At 36.0% G+C, this 21,867-nt stretch overlaps 1 protein-coding gene across 1 annotated transcript; it reads right to left on the reverse strand.

The window, feature by feature from the left end:
• Positions 1 to 4,453: 4,453 nt before the first annotated feature.
• rfesd (Rieske (Fe-S) domain containing) lies at positions 4,454 to 18,033 on the reverse strand. Its single transcript, XM_062040625.1, has 4 exons — positions 17,961 to 18,033; positions 13,350 to 13,507; positions 5,099 to 5,133; positions 4,454 to 5,032 (listed from the first exon to the last, which is right to left on the reverse strand). Exons 2-4 carry the CDS (start codon positions 13,501 to 13,503, stop codon positions 4,742 to 4,744), a joined length of 480 nt encoding a protein of 159 aa, XP_061896609.1. The 5' UTR covers positions 13,504 to 13,507; positions 17,961 to 18,033; the 3' UTR covers positions 4,454 to 4,741.
• Positions 18,034 to 21,867: the final 3,834 nt, after the last annotated feature.

Consider the following 21,867-nt stretch of genomic DNA (forward strand, 5'->3'; position numbering starts at 1 on the left):
ATCATGTGTTGCCTTCGTTATAACACTTATATAAGACTTTTAAAGTCATTTTGATAGTAGGCTAATATAGACACTTACATCATGTGTTGCCTTCATTATAACACTTATATAAGACTTTTAAAGTCATTTTGATAGTAGGCTAATATAGACACTTACATCATGTGTTGCCTTCATTATAACACTTATATAAAACTTTTAAAGTCATTTTGATAGTAGGCTAATATAGACACTTACATCATGTGTTGCCTTCGTTATAACACTTATATAAGACTTTTAAAGTCATTTTGATAGTAGGCTAATATAGACACTTACATCATGTGTTGCCTTCATTATAACACTTATATAAGACTTTTAAAGTCATTTTGATAGTAGGCTAATATAGCTAATATAGACACTTACATCATGTGTTGCCTTCGTTATAACACTTATATAAGACTTTTAAAGTCATTTTGATAGTAGGCTAATATAGACACTTACATCATGTGTTGCCTTCATTATAACACTTATATAAGACTTTTAAAGTCATTTTGATAGTAGGCTAATATAGACACTTACATCATGTGTTGCCTTCGTTATAACACTTATATAAGACTTTTAAAGTCATTTTGATAGTAGGCTAATGTAGCTAATATAGACACTTACATCATGTGTTGCCTTCGTTATAACACTTATATAAGACTTTTAAAGTCATTTTGATAGTAGGCTAATATAGACACTTACATCATGTGTTGCCTTCGTTATAACACTTATATAAGACTTTTAAAGTCATTTTGATAGTAGGCTAATATAGCTAATATAGACACTTACATCATGTGTTGCCTTCATTATAACACTTATATAAGACTTTTAAAGTCATTTTGATAGTAGGCTAATATAGACACTTACATCATGTGTTGCCTTCGTTATAACACTTATATAAGACTTTTAAAGTCATTTTGATAGTAGGCTAATATAGACACTTACATCATGTGTTGCCTTCATTATAACACTTATATAAGACTTTTAAAGTCATTTTGATAGTAGGCTAATATAGACACTTACATCATGTGTTGCCTTCGTTATAACACTTATATAAGATTTTTAAAGTCATTTTGATAGTAGGCTAATATAGACACTTACATCATGTGTTGCCTTCATTATAACACTTATATAAGACTTTTAAAGTCATTTTGATAGTAGGCTAATATAGCTAATATAGACACTTACATCATGTGTTGCCTTCGTTATAACACTTATATAAGACTTTTAAAGTCATTTTGATAGTAGGCTAATATAGACACTTACATCATGTGTTGCCTTCATTATAACACTTATATAAGACTTTTAAAGTCATTTTGATAGTAGGCTAATATAGCTAATATAGACACTTACATCATGTGTTGCCTTCGTTATAACACTTATATAAGACTTTTAAAGTCATTTTGATAGTAGGCTAATATAGACACTTACATCATGTGTTGCCTTCGTTATAACACTTATATAAGACTTTTAAAGTCATTTTGATAGTAGGCTAATATAGACACTTACATCATGTGTTGCCTTCATTATAACACTTATATAAGACTTTTAAAGTCATTTTGATAGTAGGCTAATATAGCTAATATAGACACTTACATCATGTGTTGCCTTCGTTATAACACTTATATAAGACTTTTAAAGTCATTTTGATAGTAGGCTAATATAGACACTTACATCATGTGTTGCCTTCATTATAACACTTATATAAGACTTTTAAAGTCATTTTGATAGTAGGCTAATATAGACACTTACATCATGTGTTGCCTTCGTTATAACACTTATATAAGACTTTTAAAGTCATTTTGATAGTAGGCTAATATAGACACTTACATCATGTGTTGCCTTCATTATAACACTTATATAAGACTTTTAAAGTCATTTTGATAGTAGGCTAATATAGCTAATATAGACACTTACATCATGTGTTGCCTTCGTTATAACACTTATATAAGACTTTTAAAGTCATTTTGATAGTAGGCTAATATAGACACTTACATCATGTGTTGCCTTCATTATAACACTTATATAAGACTTTTAAAGTCATTTTGATAGTAGGCTAATATAGACACTTACATCATGTGTTGCCTTCGTTATAACACTTATATAAGACTTTTAAAGTCATTTTGATAGTAAGCTAATATAGACACTTACATCATGTGTTGCCTTCATTATAACACTTATATAAGACTTTTAAAGTCATTTTGATAGTAGGCTAATATAGCTAATATAGACACTTACATCATGTGTTGCCTTCGTTATAACACTTATATAAGACTTTTAAAGTCATTTTGATAGTAGGCTAATATAGACACTTACATCATGTGTTGCCTTCATTATAACACTTATATAAGACTTTTAAAGTCATTTTGATAGTAGGCTAATATAGACACTTACATCATGTGTTGCCTTCGTTATAACACTTATATAAGACTTTTAAAGTCATTTTGATAGTAGGCTAATATAGACACTTACATCATGTGTTGCCTTCATTATAACACTTATATAAGACTTTTAAAGTCATTTTGATAGTAGGCTAATATAGCTAATATAGACACTTACATCATGTGTTGCCTTCGTTATAACACTTATATAAGACTTTTAAAGTCATTTTGATAGTAGGCTAATATAGACACTTACATCATGTGTTGCCTTCATTATAACACTTATATAAGACTTTTAAAGTCATTTTGATAGTAGGCTAATATAGCTAATATAGACACTTACATCATGTGTTGCCTTCGTTATAACACTTATATAAGACTTTTAAAGTCATTTTGATAGTAGGCTAATATAGACACTTACATCATGTGTTGCCTTCGTTATAACACTTATATAAGACTTTTAAAGTCATTTTGATAGTAGGATAATATAGACACTTACATCATGTGTTGCCTTCATTATAACACTTATATAAGACTTTTAAAGTCATTTTGATAGTAGGCTAATATAGCTAATATAGACACTTACATCATGTGTTGCCTTCGTTATAACACTTATATAAGACTTTTAAAGTCATTTTGATAGTAGGCTAATATAGACACTTACATCATGTGTTGCCTTCATTATAACACTTATATAAGACTTTTAAAGTCATTTTGATAGTAGGCTAATATAGACACTTACATCATGTGTTGCCTTCGTTATAACACTTATATAAGACTTTTAAAGTCATTTTGATAGTAGGCTAATATAGACACTTACATCATGTGTTGCCTTCATTATAACACTTATATAAGACTTTTAAAGTCATTTTGATAGTAGGCTAATATAGCTAATATAGACACTTACATCATGTGTTGCCTTCGTTATAACACTTATATAAGACTTTTAAAGTCATTTTGATAGTAGGCTAATATAGACACTTACATCATGTGTTGCCTTCATTATAACACTTATATAAGACTTTTAAAGTCATTTTGATAGTAGGCTAATATAGACACTTACATCATGTGTTGCCTTCGTTATAACACTTATATAAGACTTTTAAAGTCATTTTGATAGTAAGCTAATATAGACACTTACATCATGTGTTGCCTTCATTATAACACTTATATAAGACTTTTAAAGTCATTTTGATAGTAGGCTAATATAGCTAATATAGACACTTACATCATGTGTTGCCTTCGTTATAACACTTATATAAGACTTTTAAAGTCATTTTGATAGTAGGCTAATATAGACACTTACATCATGTGTTGCCTTCATTATAACACTTATATAAGACTTTTAAAGTCATTTTGATAGTAGGCTAATATAGACACTTACATCATGTGTTGCCTTCGTTATAACACTTATATAAGACTTTTAAAGTCATTTTGATAGTAGGCTAATATAGACACTTACATCATGTGTTGCCTTCATTATAACACTTATATAAGACTTTTAAAGTCATTTTGATAGTAGGCTAATATAGCTAATATAGACACTTACATCATGTGTTGCCTTCGTTATAACACTTATATAAGATTTTTAAAGTCATTTTGATAGTAGGCTAATATAGACACTTACATCATGTGTTGCCTTCGTTATAACACTTATATAAGACTTTTAAAGTCATTTTGATAGTAGGCTAATATAGACACTTACATCATGTGTTGCCTTTGTTATAACACTTATATAAGACTTTTAAAGTCATTTTGATAGTAGGCTAATATAGACACTTACATCATGTGTTGCCTTCATTATAACACTTATATAAGACTTTTAAAGTCATTTTGATAGTAGGCTAATATAGCTAATATAGACACTTACATCATGTGTTGCCTTCGTTATAACACTTATATAAGATTTTTAAAGTCATTTTGATAGTAGGCTAATATAGACACTTACATCATGTGTTGCCTTCGTTATAACACTTATATTAGGCTTTTAATTTTTTGCGGCTCCAGACAGATTAATTTTTTTGTATTTTTGATCCAATATTCAAACCCAACGTTGTTGGTAGCGGATCCCTGGTAGAGGTGAACTACAACACTCATTGGTCAGTTTGTATTGAAGTTCATGCAACATAATACAACAACTCCTCTTCACTTCTGGAGGTTTATAATGAAGAGAGAAAAATGGCTGGCATTTCATTGAAAATCAACATGTTCATATTTGGCAAAGCACACAGTTCCAGCATGGATATAGTTGGAAGTATTTGAAAATGATACATAGACTGCTTGAAAGCCACAAAAGGTCTAACTTACAGTCTTTATGTAAACCTAGAAGTGTGCATCACCCATTAGGAAGATGTCCTCTTCTCAAGGGCCTCAGCTCTGGCCCTTTCCACTTTGCCCTTCTCTCCCTGGAAATAGTCCGAGTCGATCCAGCCCGGCTCCCCAGAGAGTTTTACATAGACGTCCCCGTCGCTCTCCGTGACCGTGTGGACTCGCTGCTTCACTCCTTTGGAGAACCATCTGGGCCGAGGGCTTTTCTGGGTGGGGTCAGTGGCCTTGTAGAAGCCTTCACCTTTGGCCAGGGAAATCTTGTACTTGTGTCGGGGACACACGATGCACAGCTTGCCATCAATGTCCTGCCATGTTGGAGAAGACCGTCAACCAATGACTGCCTGATTGATGCTTGATGATGCAAACCTCACCTCGATGTCCCCGTTGTGCAGCATCCCACCAGCGTCTGTTGAAAGGAGGAAATAATCACTATATTGCAGGAGGCTCGCACTGATATCGAAATGCACCACTGTGTTATCACCCTCTGGTCCTATACTGCAGGCTCTTCAACCCCGTGTTCAGTTCAAAACTTGGGAGGCAAACATTTTTGCAGCCAATTCCTCAAAACAGTAGAGTTCTCTTGTTCTATAGAAAAACTTGGACCACCGTCTATGCAGATCCTAGCATTGACTAGTGAAGTGAATGAATGAACTCATTATGTTTTGCATCTGGTGAATGTTCATATTCACCTTGGAGAATTACAACCACCAAGTTGAAGTAAATAGTGGTATTTCAGTTTGAGCACATAATAAGATAAGGCTCCTTAGTTTGACATTCACAGGTGGATTGGATCACTTCTCGTAACTTCGGAATGCAAAAGTGATAGCCCTATCCTTGAGAAGAGACTACCTGTCTAGCTCAACGCCAAAATTTGAGTTATGACTTAAAGGCCTACTGAAATGACATTTTTTTATTTAAACGGGGATAGCAGATCCATTCTATGTGTCGTACTTGATCATTTTGCGATATTGCCATATTTTTGCTGAAAGGATTTAGTATAGAACAACGTCGATAAAGTTCGCAACTTTTGGTCTCTGATAAAAAAAAAACTTGCCCCTACCAGAAGTAGCGTGACGTTGTCAGTTGTTCACTCCCTCATATTTTCCTATTGTTTTCAACGCAGCTAGAGCGATTCGGACCATTACCCCATTAATTTGAGCCAGGATGAAAGATTCGTGGATGAGGAACGTTAGAGTGAAGGACTAGAATGCAGTGCAAGACATATCTTTTTTCGCTCTGACCGTAACTTAGGTACAAGCTGGCTCATTGGATTCCACACTCTCCTTTTTCTATTGTGGATCACGGATTTGTATTTTAAACCACCTGGGATACTATATCCTCTTGAAAATGAGAGTCGAGAACGCCAAATGGACATTCAGTGCCTTTTATCTCCACGACAATACATCGACGAAACGCTTTAGCTACGAGCTAACGTCATAGCATCGTGCTTTAACTGCATATAGAAACAAAAAAAATAAACCCCTGACTGGAAGGATAGATAGAAAATCAACAATACTATTAAACCGTGGACATGTAAATACACGGTTAATGCTTTCCAGGCTGGCGGAGGTTAACAATGCTGTGCTAACGACGCCATTGAAGCTAACTTAGCAACCGGACCGCACAGAGCTATGCTAAAAACATTAGCTCTCCACCTACGCCAGCCAGCCCTCATCTGCTCATCAACACCCGTGCTCACCTGCGTTCCAGCGATCGGCGGAAGGACGAAGGACTTCACCCGATGCGTTTGGCGGCCCGGAGACGTAGGAAGTCAAGGTGAGGTCGCCGGCTAGCGCGTCTGCTCTCCAACAAAGTCCTCCTGGTTGTGTTGCTGTAGTCCGCTGCTAAGTTCAAATCCCAGCCGAGTCATACCAAAGACTATAAAAATGGGACCCATAACCTCCCTGCTTGGCACTCAGCAACAAAGGGTTGGAGTTGGGGGTTAAATCACCAAAATGATTCCCGGGCGCGGTGCCGCTGCTGCCCACTGCTCCCCAAGGGGATGGGACGAATGCAGAGGACAAATTTCACCACATCTAGTGTGTGTGTGACAATCATTGGTACTTCAATCTTTAATCTTAATCTTTAATACACCGATCCCACCTACAACTGTCTTCTTTGCAGCCTTCATTGTTCATTAAACAAATTGCAAAAGATGTCCAGAATACTGTGGAATTATGAAATGAAAACAGAGCTTTTTGTATAGGATTCTACGGGGTACCATAACTTCCGTTAAACTGACTACGTCACACGCATACGTCATCATACCGCGACGTTTCAGCCGGATATTTCCCGGGAAATTTTAAATGTCACTTTATAAGTTAACCCGGCCGTATTGGCATGTGTTGCAATGTTAAGATTTCATCATTGATATATAAACTATCAGACTGCGTGGTCGCTAGTAGTGGCTTTCAGTAGGCCTTTAAAGCGTTTTTTTTCCTGACACTTCCACACGGACGTCTCCCTTTATGGTCGGGGTGTGCTCTCCTGACTTAGCACACACCCACAGAGACAGGAAGGAGGAATATAAAACTGATGGTTTGGCTTCTCCAAGTTAGGAGTGCCTCGTTTTTCTGACCTGACCTCCTCCAGGTACTGCAGTCCTGTATAATGACACTCGCTTGTAATAAAGCAACTTTTGGTTCAGTAAAGGATCTCCGACGTCTCTTTTGATCCATCCGCACTGCCGTGTCGCGAGGATGCCAAGACCAGAAATACACATCACTAGCGATGTGCGGATCGATACTGAAATATCGATACCGCCGATACCAGATCTTTATGCTCTAAATCAGGGGTGCCCACACTTTTTCTACAGGCGGGCTACTTTTCAATGTACCAAGTGGAGGGGATCTACCTCATTCATATATATCATTTATATTCATTTATTCATGAAAGAGAGGTTTTTGTTAACAAGTTAAAGGTGTTTTATGATAATACAAGCATGTTTAACACATATAGTTTTATGATAATACACGCATGTTTAACACATATAGTTTTATGATAATGCAAGCATGTTTAACACATATAGTTTTATGATAATACAAGCATGTTTAACACATATAGTTTTATGATAATACAAGCATGTTTAACACATACAGTTTTATGATAATACAAGCATGTTTAACACATATAGTTTTATGATAATGCAAGCATGTTTAACACATATAGTTTTATGATAATACAAGCATGTTTAACACATATAGTTTTATGATAATACAAGCATGTTTAACACATATAGTTTTATGACAATACAAGCATGTTTAACACATATAGTTTTATGATGATACAAGCATGTTTAACACATATAGTTTTATGATAATACAAGCATGTTTAACACATATAGTTTTCTTTCTTTCATGCAGACAAGAATATAAGTTGGTGTATTACTCAAATCAAATATCGATACTTTGGATACTTCTGTTATTTGCGATATTGTGTATCATAAACAGGAAGACAGTGTCAAAAATAACTAAACTTGTGAATGTTGAATGCATTTGTTTGCAACAAGTTTTACAATAACATGTTCATGGAACTGAATTGTGACTTACTTTGTATTCAAATTATTTCATCGCTATTAGTATGTTACTTATTTCCTTTTGTCATGGGTTGAAACACCATTTTCATATACTTTGCATGATTTTGTTCTCTGTATTTTTCTGTTGTATCAGCTTGGCTGTATTGTTACTCACGCCAGTACCTCGACATACGTCAGAGTGTGAAATAAATAAAGATATAATAATAATAGACACTTTGAGATGTGTTATTGAAATGTTAAGTGCAATACAAATAAAATCTGTTATTATTATTAATAGGGATGCCGATGAATGCGTTAAAATGTAATATCGGAAATTATCGGTATCGTTTTTTTTATTATCTGTATCGTTGTTGTTGTTGTTGTTTTTTTTATTAAATCAACATAAAAAACCCAAGATACACTTACAATTAGTGCACCAACCCAAAAAACCTCCCTCCCCCTATTTCTTTCTGTTATTAATATTCTGGTTCCTACATTATATATCAATATATATCAATACAGTCTGCAAGGGATACAGTCCGTAAGCACACATGATTGTGCGTGCTGCTGCTCCACTAATAGTACTAACCTTTAACAGTTAATTTTACTCATTTTCATTCATTACTAGTTTCTATGTAACTGTTTTTATATTGTTTTACTTTCTTTTTTATTCAAGAAAATGTTTTTAATTTATTTATCTTATTTTATTATTATTTTTAAAAAGTACCTTATCTTCACCACACATGGTTGTCCAAATTAGGCATAATAATGTGTTAACTCCACGACTGCATATATCGGTTGATATCGGTATCGGTTGATATCGGTATCGGTAATTAAAGAGTTGGACAATATCGGAATATCGGATATCGGCAAAAAGCCATTATCGGACATCCCTAATTATTAATAATAACAATAACAACAATAATAATATATGATAATGAAAACAAAAATAGATAAATACTAATATAATAATCAATACTATAATTGATAAAAAATAATAAATAAATAACTATTTTTTTATTCTATTTTATTATTTGAAATACACAACTTTTTACATTTTAGCAGACAGTTTAGGTGTATTTGCATAAAGTATCTGTATCGGATCGGTATCACCAATACCAGCCTGTATCTAACTTGGTATCGGATCGGAAGGAAAATTAGTGCTATCGCACATCGCTAGCATGGACATTTTAACCTTGCTAGCAGACATACAACTTGTGACTTACATTACTGAGGCGTTCCTTGAGGCACACCTTTAAGTCTTATCCTTTTTTGGCAGCTACACATTTTTGTTGGTAATGTGATTCACGCAACTAAGATGTTGCTGCAGCTTGTCTACTTCAGATGCCGTCAGTTTGTTATACTGGTAGCGTTCCTCAAAGTTCCATTTTAGGTTTTCTCTTTTTACCATATTTTTCGGACTATAAGGCGCACTTTTAAAATCCTTTCAAGTTTTTCAAAACTCGACAGTGCGCCTAATGTACGGAATAATTCTGGTTGTGCTTACCGACCTCGAAACAATTTTATTTGGTACGTGATGTAATGATAAGTGTGACCAGTAGATGGCGGTCACACATACGAGATACGTGTAGACTGCAATATGATGGCAGTCACACATAAGAGATACGTGTAGACTGCAATATGACGCCAGTAAACAACACCAAAACTTTAAATGTTCCATTGAAAATAAAAAACATTACACACGGCACTCAAAAATCTGTCAAAATGTTTTAGCACGACTTTGAAGCCGCATTGCTTGATGGATTGTCGGCCATTACAGCTACCTTAGTCGGAGGTACATGTATTACTATGGTGTGTGTATAAGGACCGCAAATTGGCACCCATTAGCAGACATATTATCTGGCGTTTTGTTTCGCAATATTATGCAAAAGAAACTTTTTGTACCTTCTGGTACCTGCTGATCTGTATTTGGGATCTGCATAAGTCCTGAAAATTTGCGCAAGTCCACGCCCAAGCCGTAGTGGATAATCTTCTTCTTTTTCTCTATCTTCTTGCTATGTGACATTCATGTTGCCATTTCTAATATAAAGTAGTGTAAAGTTCTTACTTATATCTGTCAGTAAAGTCACCATGAAAGCACTAAAACAGGGGTCACCAACGCGGTGCCCGCGGGCACCAGGTAGCCCGTAAGGACCAGATGAGTAGCCCGCTGGCCTGTTCTAAAAATAGCTCAAATAGCAGCACTTACCAGTGAGCTGCCTCTATTTTTTAAATTGTATTTATTTACTAGCAAGCTGGTCTCGCTTTGCCCGACATTTTTCATTGTAAGAGAGACAAAACTCAAATAGAATTTGAAAATCCAAGAAAATATTTTAAAGACTTGGTCTTCACTTGTTTAAATAAATTCATTAATTATTTTACTTTGCTTCTCATAACTTTCAGAAAGACAATTTTAGAGAAAAAATACAACCTTAAAAATGATTTTAGGATTTTTAAACACATATACCTTTTTACCTTTTAAATTCCTTCCTCTTCTTTCCTGACAATTTAAATCAATGTTCAAGTAAATTTTTTTATTTTTTATTGTAAAGAATAATAAATAAAAAATTTAATTTAATTCTTCATTTTAGCTTCTGTTTGTCGACGAAGAATATTTGTGAAATATTTCTTCAAACTTATGATTAAAATTCAAAAAAATTATTCTGGCAAATCTAGAAAATCTGTAGAATCAAATTTAAATCTTATTTCAAAGTCTTTTGAATTTATTTTAAAATTTTTGTTCTGGAAAATCTAGAAGAAATAATGATTTGTCTTTGTTAGAAATATAGCTTGGTCCAATTTGTTATATATTCTAACAAAGTGTAGATTGGATTTTAACCTATTTAAAACATGTCATCAAAATTCTAAAATTAATCTTAATCAGGAAAAATGACTCATGATGTTCCATAAATTCTTTTTTTTAAGTTTTTCTCTTCTTTTTTTCGGTTGAATTTTGAATTTTAAAGAGTCGAAATTGAAGATAAACTATGTTTCAAAATTTAATTGTCATTTTTTTTTCTTTTTTTCTCCTCTTTTAAACCGTTCAATTAAGTGTAAATATCATTAATTATTAATAATAACATAGAGTTAAAGGTAAATTGAGCAAATTGGCTATTTCTGGCAATTTATTGAAGTGTGTATCAAACTGGTAGCCCTTCGCATTAATCACTACCCAAGAAGTAGCTCTTGCTTTCAAAAAGGTTGGTGACCCCTGCACTAAAGCATACCGGTGTAGTGACTTTACATTATTCACCCAAGGAACTTTACTTATTAGAGACACATTTCGGGCGTTGTTGTTGCACTAGTGAGCCACGGATGAGGAGATGCTGCTCCGTTATTGATGGAAGTAAAGTGTGAATGTCATTAAAACAGTTAGCGCCATCTTTTGACACTTCTTCCACTCCCGTCCTTGCACGCTACACCGCTACAACAAGGAGAAGACGCTGTCCAAGTGGAGGCATGTTAATAAGAGCGCCAACCAAACAGCGCATCCTGAAGAGACTGTCAGAAAGTGAGTTGAAGATGATGTGTAAAACATTTTGAGCAAACATTACATGTTATGTAGACCACAAGGAAGTCTTTTACATTTAGAAAATAATCTGAATAATATGACTCCTTTAATGCGCCTTTTGTATGAAAATAGACCTGACTAGACCCGCTCATCGGCAGTGCGCCTTATAATCTGCTTCACCTTATGGTCAGGAAAATATGATAAACGTTTGGAGTTCAGTTTAAAAAAAGCTGTCAGAGACTCCCAGCAGATTCTCCAAAAAGAGGGGTGTCAAAGAGATGATCTTTGTTGCAGTAAGTCCTTAGAACCAACAGAGGGCTCCTGTAACTCTGACAAAATAAAAAGAGCAAAGTCAAACGTCCACTGTAGAGGACGCTGGTTCTCCACAACATACAAAATAAGATTTGGCCTTGTGGCCCACAGAACAATTGAGTGAAGTCTCCATGTCATGGACTTCCTGACAGACCGAAGACAGCACGTACGGCTGGGGAAGATTGTCTCGGACAGTGGAACCACCAACACTGGTACTCCTCAGGGCTGTGTACTCTCCCCCTGGCTCTTCTCCCTGGATACAAACTGCTGCACCTCCAGTCACCAATCCGTAAAACTGCTCAAGTTTGCGGATGACACCACCCTCATCGGGCTCATCTCGAATGGCGATGAGTCCGCCTACAGGAGAGAGGTGGACCGGCTGACGTCCTGGTGCAGCCTCAACAACCTGGAGCTGAACGCCCAGAAAACAGTGGAGATGATCATGGACTTCAGGAAAGTCACAGCCCCACCATCCCCCCTCACCCTGATTGACTCTCCCACCCCCGTCCCCATTGTGGACTCCTTCCGTTTCTTGGGCACCACCATCACCCAGGACCTCAAGTGGGAGCTGACCATCAGCTCCCTCATCAAGAAGGCCCAGCAGAGGATGTACTTCCTGCGGCAGCTGAGGAAACTTAAGGTGCCGACCGAGATGCTGGTGCAGTTTTACTCAGCCATCATAGAGTCCATCCTGACCTCCTCCATCACAGTGTGGTTCCCCGGCGCCACAGTCCAGGATAAGAATAGACTGCAGCGCATCGTACGTGCTGCTGAGAAGGTGATTGGCTGCAAGCTCCCATCCCTCCAGGACTTGTTCTCCTCCAGGACCAGGAGGCGTGTGGGTGGGATCACAGCTGACTCTTCTCACCCTGGACACAAACTATTCTCCCCTCTCCCCTCAGGCAGGAGACTACACTCCATCCAGACCCACACCTCCCGCCACCTCAACACTTTTTTCCCCTCGGCCATCAGGCAAATGAACAAGAACTCCTAACAGCAGCTCCTTGAATCCCTTCTAAGTCTATAACAAGATCTGATAGCTCAGTCACAGCTCTTTTTATACCAAATATGTGTTATATGTGTTTTATGTCGCACGTTTGCACCAAGAAAAATTCCTAGTTTGTGAACCCGTTCTCAAACAATGGCAATAAAACTATTCTGATTCTGATGTGTGTTTGTACCCGTGAAGTGAAAGCAAGATGGCACAGGAATATCCGTTATTGTGGCAAATATTATCTGATTGGCGTTGGCATGGCTGAGAGCAGCTTGCACAAACACAACTCACGATAGCAGTAAGAGTCCAGAGCATAGAAGCCTCCCTGGTGGTAGATGATCAGTACATCTCGACCTTCCAATGTTCTGAAAGTGCGCTTCGCCTCCATCAATTCTTCTTTCTTCCCCACCAAATGTGGCTCTCCTGCTGGCCCCTTCTGCTCCATAGCACTGTGGAATTCACCAAAGATCTTATTTCTGTCTTCAAGGGACATTTCTCCAAATCCATGTCTATTTTTGCTTGTTATTCTCTCTAAAGAAACAGACATATTTGTCTTTTTTACAACCCTAAATCTGATAATGCACATATTAGGGTTGTCCCGATGCCAATATTTTGGTACCGGTACCAAAATGTATTTCCATACTTTTCTAAATAAAGGGGGCCACAAAAAAATGTCATTATTGGCTTTATTGTAACAACAAATGTTAGTGTACATGAAACATACCGTATTTCCTTGAATAGCCGCCGGGGCGCTAATTAATTTAAAACCTCTTCTCACTCCTGCGTTTACCAAAAGCATGCGGGGTTGGCAAGCATGCGCTAATTATTTTAAAACCTCTTCTCACTCTGGCGCTTACCTTATGAAAATCACATTTAATAAAAAAAACGTTATTATGGTCTTACCTTTAGGTATAAATGAGTCCATGCACAGCTCCTATAGAAGTCTTCCTTATCTTTCTTCAGTTTTAAAAGTCTCTCTGTCTCGATGGAAATCTTCCTTTAAGTATTACCTCCTGCTTCGATTGAAAGTCCAGTTTAGAAAACTGTTTTATTTTAGATATGTAATCCTCTATGGTAAAAGTGCAAGCAAACAATGGCTGCTCACTCTTGCTGCGTGTTGTCTTCTTCTGCAGCGCCGGTCTTCTGCAGTACCAGCAGTCGCAAGAAGGATCACTAGCGCCCTCTACCACCAGGAGGCGGAAGTCATTTAATGACTCATATTTGACCCGGCGGAAGTGCCAAGCATGCGCTAATTATTTTGCGAAACGAGTTTGACCCGACTGTAATTCTAGGCAGGCGAATACTATATTCCCGGCGGCAATTCAAGGAAATACGGTATGTTTATTATTGTCATTTAGTCCTTAAATAAAATAGTGAACATACTAGACCAGTGTTTTTCAACCTTTTTTGAGTGAAGGCACATTTTTTGCATTGAAAAAATGCGGAGGCACACCACCAGCAGAAATCATTAAAAAAATGAATCTCGGTTGACGGTAAAAAGTCGTCGTCGCAATTGTTGGATGTGACTTTAAAGCATAACCAAGCATGCATCACTAGAGCTCTTGTCTCAAAGTAGGTGTACTGTCACCACCTGTCACATCACACCCTGACTTATTTAGACTTTTGTTGCTGTTTTCCTGTGTGTAGTGTTTTACTTCTTGTCTTGCGCTCCTATTTTGCTGGCTTTTTCTCTTTTTTTGGTATTTTCCTGTAGCAGTTTCATGTCTTCCTTTGAGCTATGTTTCCCGCATCTACTTTGTTTTTATCCTTCTTTGTGGGGACAATGTCGATTGTCATGTCATGTTCGGATGTACATTGTGGACGCCGTCTTTGCTCCGCAGTAAGTTTTTGCTGTCGTCCAGCATTCTGTTTTTTGTTGACTTTGTAGCCCGTTCAGTTTTAGTGTTGTTCTGCATAGCCTTCCCTAAGCTTCAATGCCTTTTCTTAGGGGCACTTACCTTTTGTTTATTTTCTGTTTAAGCATTAAATACCTTTTTACCTGCACGCTGCCCCCCGCTGTTTCCGACATCTACGAAGCAATTAGCTACCAGCCGCCGCCTACTGATTTGGAAGAGTATTACACGGTTACTCTGCCGAGCTCTAGACAGCATCGACACTCCACAACAACACATCATCTGCAGACTATAATTACTGCTTTGCAAAAAATATTTTTTACCCCAAATAGGTGAAATTCGATAATCTCCCACGGCACATCAGATTGTATCTCACGGCACACTAGTGTTCCGCGGCACAGTGGTTGAAAAACACTGTACTAGACAACTTGTCTTTTAGTAGTAAGTAAACAAACAAAGACTCCTAATTAGTCTATGCAGTAACATATTGTGTCATTTATACACCTATTATTTTGTACACATTATGAGGGACAAACTGTAAAAATGGATTATTAATCTACTTGTTCATTTACTGTTAATATCTGCTTATGTTCTCTTTGAACATGTTCTATCTACACTTCTGTTCAAATGTAATAATCACTTATTCTTCTCTTCTTTGATACTTGACATTAGTTTTGGATGATACCACACATTTAGGTATGGATGTGATACCAAGTAGTTACAGGATCATACATTGGTCATATTCAAAGTCCTCATGTGTCCAGGGACATATTTACTGACTTTATAAACATTATATGAATTTTTAAAAAAGGAAAAAAGATTTTGTGACGATAAAAAATATTGATGTAATCATAGTAGTATCGACTAGATACGCTCCTGTACTTGGTATCATTACAGTGGATGTCAGGTGTAGATCCACCCATGGCATTTGTTTACATTGTGACGGTGGTGAGCTATTGTATCCTCCTATGGCATGTTTAGCTATTCCTCGTCCTCCAGTGATAATGGTACTTGTCAGAAACTTACTTTATTTGTCGCCATGGAGGCCAGGATTAGTGATTTAGAATTAGCTAAAACACTGTGGATGGATGTTAGCCGCTAGCTAGCTAGCCATGTGTTAAAGCAGCTCTTCCTGAGGGTGTTTCAGTGTTATAACTTCACCTTTATCTTTACTTTTTACACCAAAATGCGTCCATTCCCCCTTTTCTGTCTACACACTGTGTCTGCTTGTAAGTACTCTGTGTGTGTGCGCTGCCCAACATGCTCCTCTGCTGGTAAAACCAGCAATGTCACCACGTGACGACGACTCGCCGTCATGCCCGTTAAAAAAAAGGGTGCAGGGATCAGTACTTTTTAGAGGTGGTATAGTACGGAATATGATTAATTAGTATGGCAGTACTATACTAGTACCGGTATAGCGTCCAACCCTACAAACTACACATAGAAACCCGAGCTGTGTGTGAACTAGCCAGTAACTGCCATGCTTCGAGTGGAGGATGTGTGAGCCACATAAAAGGACAAGTAGGCTAACGCACATTAGCCGTCATCCTTCCGCCCAGAAAGTCAAACCCGACTTGTCTCCATGTGCAATCTTTGTGACAACATACTAAAAATATCTCCTCGCAGGACCCCCACAAGAATGAGTCATGGAGTGGAATAACGAGCACTTCAGTGCAGGCTGAGTAAACACGGAAGGAAGCCTCCAGCTCATTTATGGGATGCTTTCTATAGGATAAGGTCGGGGGTCAGCAACCTGCGGCTCTTCAGTGCCGCCCTAGTGGCTCCCTGGAGCATTTTTGTATATACAACATAAATGTGTTATATGTGTTGTATGTTGCACCATTGCACCAAGTAAAACTCCTAGTTTGTGAACCCGTTCTCAAACAATGGCACTAAAAACTATTCTGATTCTGATTCTGATTAAGATTTAAAAAAGGATGGAAAATGGAAAAAGATGGGGGAAAATATTTATTTTGTTTTGGTATGTTTTTTGTTTGAGGACAAACATGACACACAGTTTAATATGTTTGTGTGTATGCTTCACTGATGACACTATTTGCTCAACATCCTTTTGTCCTAGCAGTTCTTGAACTCACCGTAGTGTGGACTGTGACGCAACAGTTTGTTTACATGTAACATTTTCCACTCCTTTTGTCTCATTTTGTCCATCAAACGTTTTATGCTGTGCGTGAATGCACACAGGTGAGCTTTGTTGATGTTATTGACGTGTTGGAGTGCTAATCAGGCATATTTGGTCAGTGCATGACTGCAAGCTAACCCATGCTAACATGCTATTTAGGCTAGCTGTATGTACATATTGCATCATTATGCCTCATTTGTAGCTATATTAGAGCTCATTTAATATCCTTGACTTTTGTACTCTTTGTATATGATTTAGTTTTGCATGTCTCATGACACATCATCTGTATGTAATATTGGCTGCATGTCTGATAGTTATTTGTGTGCCATGTTGTTCCAGACCACAGCAAACATTACCCACCTTGCCAAAGATAGTAATAAATCTATTAGAAGAAGACAGCCTGCAGTTTCCTCTAACTTGGACACACACATGTATACCTTTGGCCATTAAAAGCCAGTCATTACCAGGAGTTATCTCACCTTCTGAGTAGCCTCTGATGTACTAATGGTTTCTAATGTTGTAAAAATGTGTGGAATAAATATTACATTTCAACATTTCTGTCAACAAAGATTTGCTTCAGCCTGCGACACATAGTCATTTTGATAGTAGGCTAATATAGACACTTACATCATGTGTTGTCTTCATTATAACACTTATATAAGACTTTTAAAGTCATTTTGATAGTAGGCTAATATAGACACTTACATCATGTGTTGCCTTCATTATAACACTTATATAAGACTTTTAATTTTTTGCGGCTCCAGACAGATTAGTTTTTTGTATTTTTGGTCCAATATGTCTCTCTCAATGTTTTTTATTGGCCACCCCTGCGATAAGGGAAGCATACATGTTTTTTGGTCAATGCCTGTAAATAAAACAATCCACTATGTCAAAATAAAAATGTCTTACCTTGAAGTTGAGTCGTCTCAGTCCGGCCAAGCCAGTGTGTCGCTCTCAGCTGCACGTGTGAGGGAAGGAGGCCTGCTGGTTGTTATCTGCACACACCAGAGCTTTTATTGACGTGATGTGTTGCGCTCCTGTTTCCAACGTGCACAACAGCTTTAGCTACCAAGATACTTGTTTTAGTTACTAAAAAAATAAATAAAAATATTTGTATAATAATACGAACAGTTCCTAAAAATTATTTTAATCAACATTTTGATTGCAGTACCGACTTCAGCCGCTTGAATACCTTAAAATGTGTTTTGTGGCAATTCCAACTTTGACAACATTGTCAGTTGCTATGTAGAGTGGCGCTTTCCATCATTTTCAGCAGGCTGCATTGCAAAATGCCCTCTTCCTCTCACGCGAGATCCACCCAGGAATGGGACCATATGAATCCCTTCCCTGCTGTATACAAACCCCAAAAGCAGTGAAGTTGTCACGTTGTGTAAATGGTCAATAAAAAGAGAATACAACAAATCCTTTTCAACTTACATTCAATTGAATAGACTGCAAAGACAAGATATTTAACGTTGGAACTGGAAAATTGTGTTATTTTTTTGCAAATATTAGCTCATTTGGAATTTGATGCCTGCAACAGGTTTCAAAAAAGCTGGCACAAGTGGCAAAAAAGAGTGATAAAGTTGAGGAATGCTCGTCAAAGACTTATTTGGAACATCCCACAGGTGAACAGGCTCATTGGGAACACTCTACTATGGTTCTTCTTCTTTGTACTTTTGTAAACACTTGAAGAGTTTCTTGAAGTGGATCATATTAGTACATTGTTGGATTGCTTTGCTTAATCCATTCCATCATTTAATTCCACTTACTGATATACTGAAGGTCTTAAGTGTTGTACGTGCGTACAAATGTTTTAAATTACATTTTTCCCTTAGATTATATTTCTCCTCTTTTTTTGAGAATTGTTGTACATTCTTGGCTAGCAGGCTATAGTTTGCTTTGTGTATCATTTTAGCTGTTTGCAAATTCACTATTTGGTGGAATTTCAGTCCTTTTGATTCAATAAATAAACATGATGTATTATTACAACTAGAGATGTCCAATAATATCGGTCTGCCGATATTATCGGCCGATAAATGCGTTAAAATGTAATAGCGGAAATTATCGGTATCGTTTTTTTTATTATCAGTATCGGGTTTTTTTGGGGTTTTTTATTAAATCCACATAAAAAACACAAGATACACTTACAATTAGTGCACCAACCCAACAAACCTCCCTCCCCCATTTACACTCATTCACACAAAAGGGTTGTTTCTTTCTGTTATTAATACTCTGCTTCCTACATTATATATCAATATATATCAATACAGTCTGCAAGGGATACAGTCCGTAAGCACACATGATTGTGCGTGCTGCTGCTCCACTAATAGTACTAACCTTTAACACTTCATTTTACTCATTTTAATTCATTACTAGTTTTTATGTAACTGTTTTTATATTGTTTTACTTTCTTTTTTTTTCAAGAAAATATTTTTAATTTATTTATCTTATTTTATTTGATTCATTTTTTTTAAAAGTACCTTATCTTCACCATACCTGGTTGTCCAAATTAGGCATAATAATGTGTTAATTCCACGACTGTATATATCGGTTGATATCGGTATCGGTTGATATCGGTATCGGTAATTAAAGAGTTGGACAATATCGGCATATCGGATATCGGCAAAAAGCCATTATCGGACATCCCTAATTCTAACTGATCTTTTTTGTAACACGGTTAGTGAATGAAGTGTACTTTTGTAGTTATTTCCCATATTTCTACACAGTAGCTCAGATATGTGACACTAGTGAGCAGTAGAGAATATGAAGGGATTTTTGGTCTAGAACATGTTTTGCTTTATTCATTATTGACGTGTTTTTTGCTACTTTATGTTGTATATTCTTTACGTGAGATTTCCAGTTCAGTTTATCATCAATCATTATACCTAGACATTTGGTTTCATTTACTCTTTCAATTTCTATTCCATCTATTTGTATTTGTGTTTGACTTTCTCTTCTACTGTTACCAAATAGCATTATTTTACTTTTACTGAGATTCAACGATATTCTGTTTTTGTCTAAGCATCTTTTTAATTTGTTCATTTCTTCTGTTATTATTTGTATTATCTCCTGTGTGTTCTCTCCTGAACAAAACGCTGTTGTATCATTCACAAATAATACTAACTTTAAATCTTTTGTAACTTTACAAATGTCATTTATATAGAGATTGAATAATGTAGGTCCTAATATTGATCCCTGAGGTACACCACAGGATATATTTAGTGTTGTAGACGTGTGTTCACCTAGCTTCACGTATTGTTTCCTGTTCGTTAGATAACTTCTTATCCAGTTTAAGACCAACCCTCTGATGCCGTATCGTTGTTGATTAAAATATTGTGATTAATTGTGTCAAATGCTTTAGTTAGATCCATAAAAACTGCTGCTGCACATTTTTTACTATCTATTGCATTGGTCATTTCTTCTGTAATTTCAATTTTTAGGGAATGATTTCGTACAATAAAACTTTGAAGCAGAGTGAATCAGCTTTGTCTGCAGTTTTACATTTAAAAGAATGAATAACTGTTGAAAAAAGTCTCAGTGGCAGAACACTTGGCTGTACAGATCATTCCCAACATGCTGGACTATAACTGTTTGACAACTATTGTGTATGGAATGAGTCAAATGAAGGCACATTGTGGGGTTTTTGGTCATCGAGAGGGTAAAATTGTGGTGAAATGCAACACAACACAGTGATGTAATAGTCCTACGTCTGGCAACACAGTGATGTTCTAGTCCAGGGGTCACCAACGTGGTGCCCGCGGGCACCAGATGAGTAGCCCGCCGGCCTGTTCTAAAAATAGCTCAAATAGCAGCACTTACCAGTGAGCTGCCTCTATTTTTTAAATTTTATTTATTTACTAGCAAGCTGGTCTCGCTTTGCCCGACATTTGTAATTCTAAGAGAGACAAAACTCAAATAGAATTTGAAAATCCAAGAAAATATTTTAAAGACTTGGTCTTCTTTTGTTTAAGTAAATTCATTAATTTTTTTACTTTGCTTCTTATAACTTTCAGAAAGACAATTTTAGAGAAAAAATACTACCTTAAAAATGATTTTAGGATTTTTAAACACATATACCTTTTTACCTGTTAAATTCCTTCCTCTTCTTTCCTGACAATTTAAATCAATGTTCAAGTAAATTTATTTTTTTTATTGTAAAGAATAATACATTTTAATTTAATTTTTCATTTTAGCTTCTGTTTTTTCGACGAAGAATATTTGTGAAATATTTCTTCAAACTTATGATTAAAATTCAAAAAAATTATTCTGGCAAATCCAGAAAATCTGTAGAATCAAATTTAAATCTTATTTCAAAGTCTTTTGAATTTCTTTTAAAATTTTTGTTCTGGAAAATCTAGAAGAAATAATGATTTGTCTTTGATAGAAATATAGCTTGGTCCAATTTGTTATATATTCTAACAAAGTGCAGATTGGATTTTAACCTATTTAAAACATGTCATCAAAATTCTAAAATTAATTTTAATCAGGAAAAATTACTAATGATGTTCCATAAATTATTTTTTAAATTTTTAAAAAAAGATTCTAATCAGCTAGTTTTTCTCTTCTTTTTTTTCGGGTGAATTTTGAATTTTAAAGAGTTGAAATTGAAGATAAATTATGTTTCAAAATTTAATTGTCATTTTTTTCGTGTTTTCTCCTCTTTTAAACCGTTCAATTAAGTGTAAATATCATTCATTATTAATAATAACATAGAGTTAAAGGTAAATTGAGCAAATTGGCTATTTCTGGCAATTTATTGAAGTGTGTATCAAACTGGTAGCCCTTCGCATTAATCACTACCCAAGAAGTAGCT

The sequence above is a fragment of the Entelurus aequoreus genome, linkage group LG01, assembly GCF_033978785.1.
Source record: "Entelurus aequoreus isolate RoL-2023_Sb linkage group LG01, RoL_Eaeq_v1.1, whole genome shotgun sequence".
In the NCBI taxonomy this organism is placed as follows: Eukaryota; Metazoa; Chordata; class Actinopteri; order Syngnathiformes; family Syngnathidae; genus Entelurus; species Entelurus aequoreus.

Coding starts and splice junctions, on each gene's coding strand:
- rfesd (XM_062040625.1), bottom strand. CDS start 13,503: ATGGAGCAGAAGGGGCCAGCAGGAGAGCCACATTTGGTGGGGAAGAAA. Junction 5,134..13,349: donor TCTGGACTCTTACTGCTATC/GTGAGTTGTGTT, acceptor TCCTTTCAACAG/ACGCTGGTGGGATGCTGCAC. Junction 5,033..5,098: donor TGCACAACGGGGACATCGAG/GTGAGGTTTGCA, acceptor CCAACATGGCAG/GACATTGATGGCAAGCTGTG.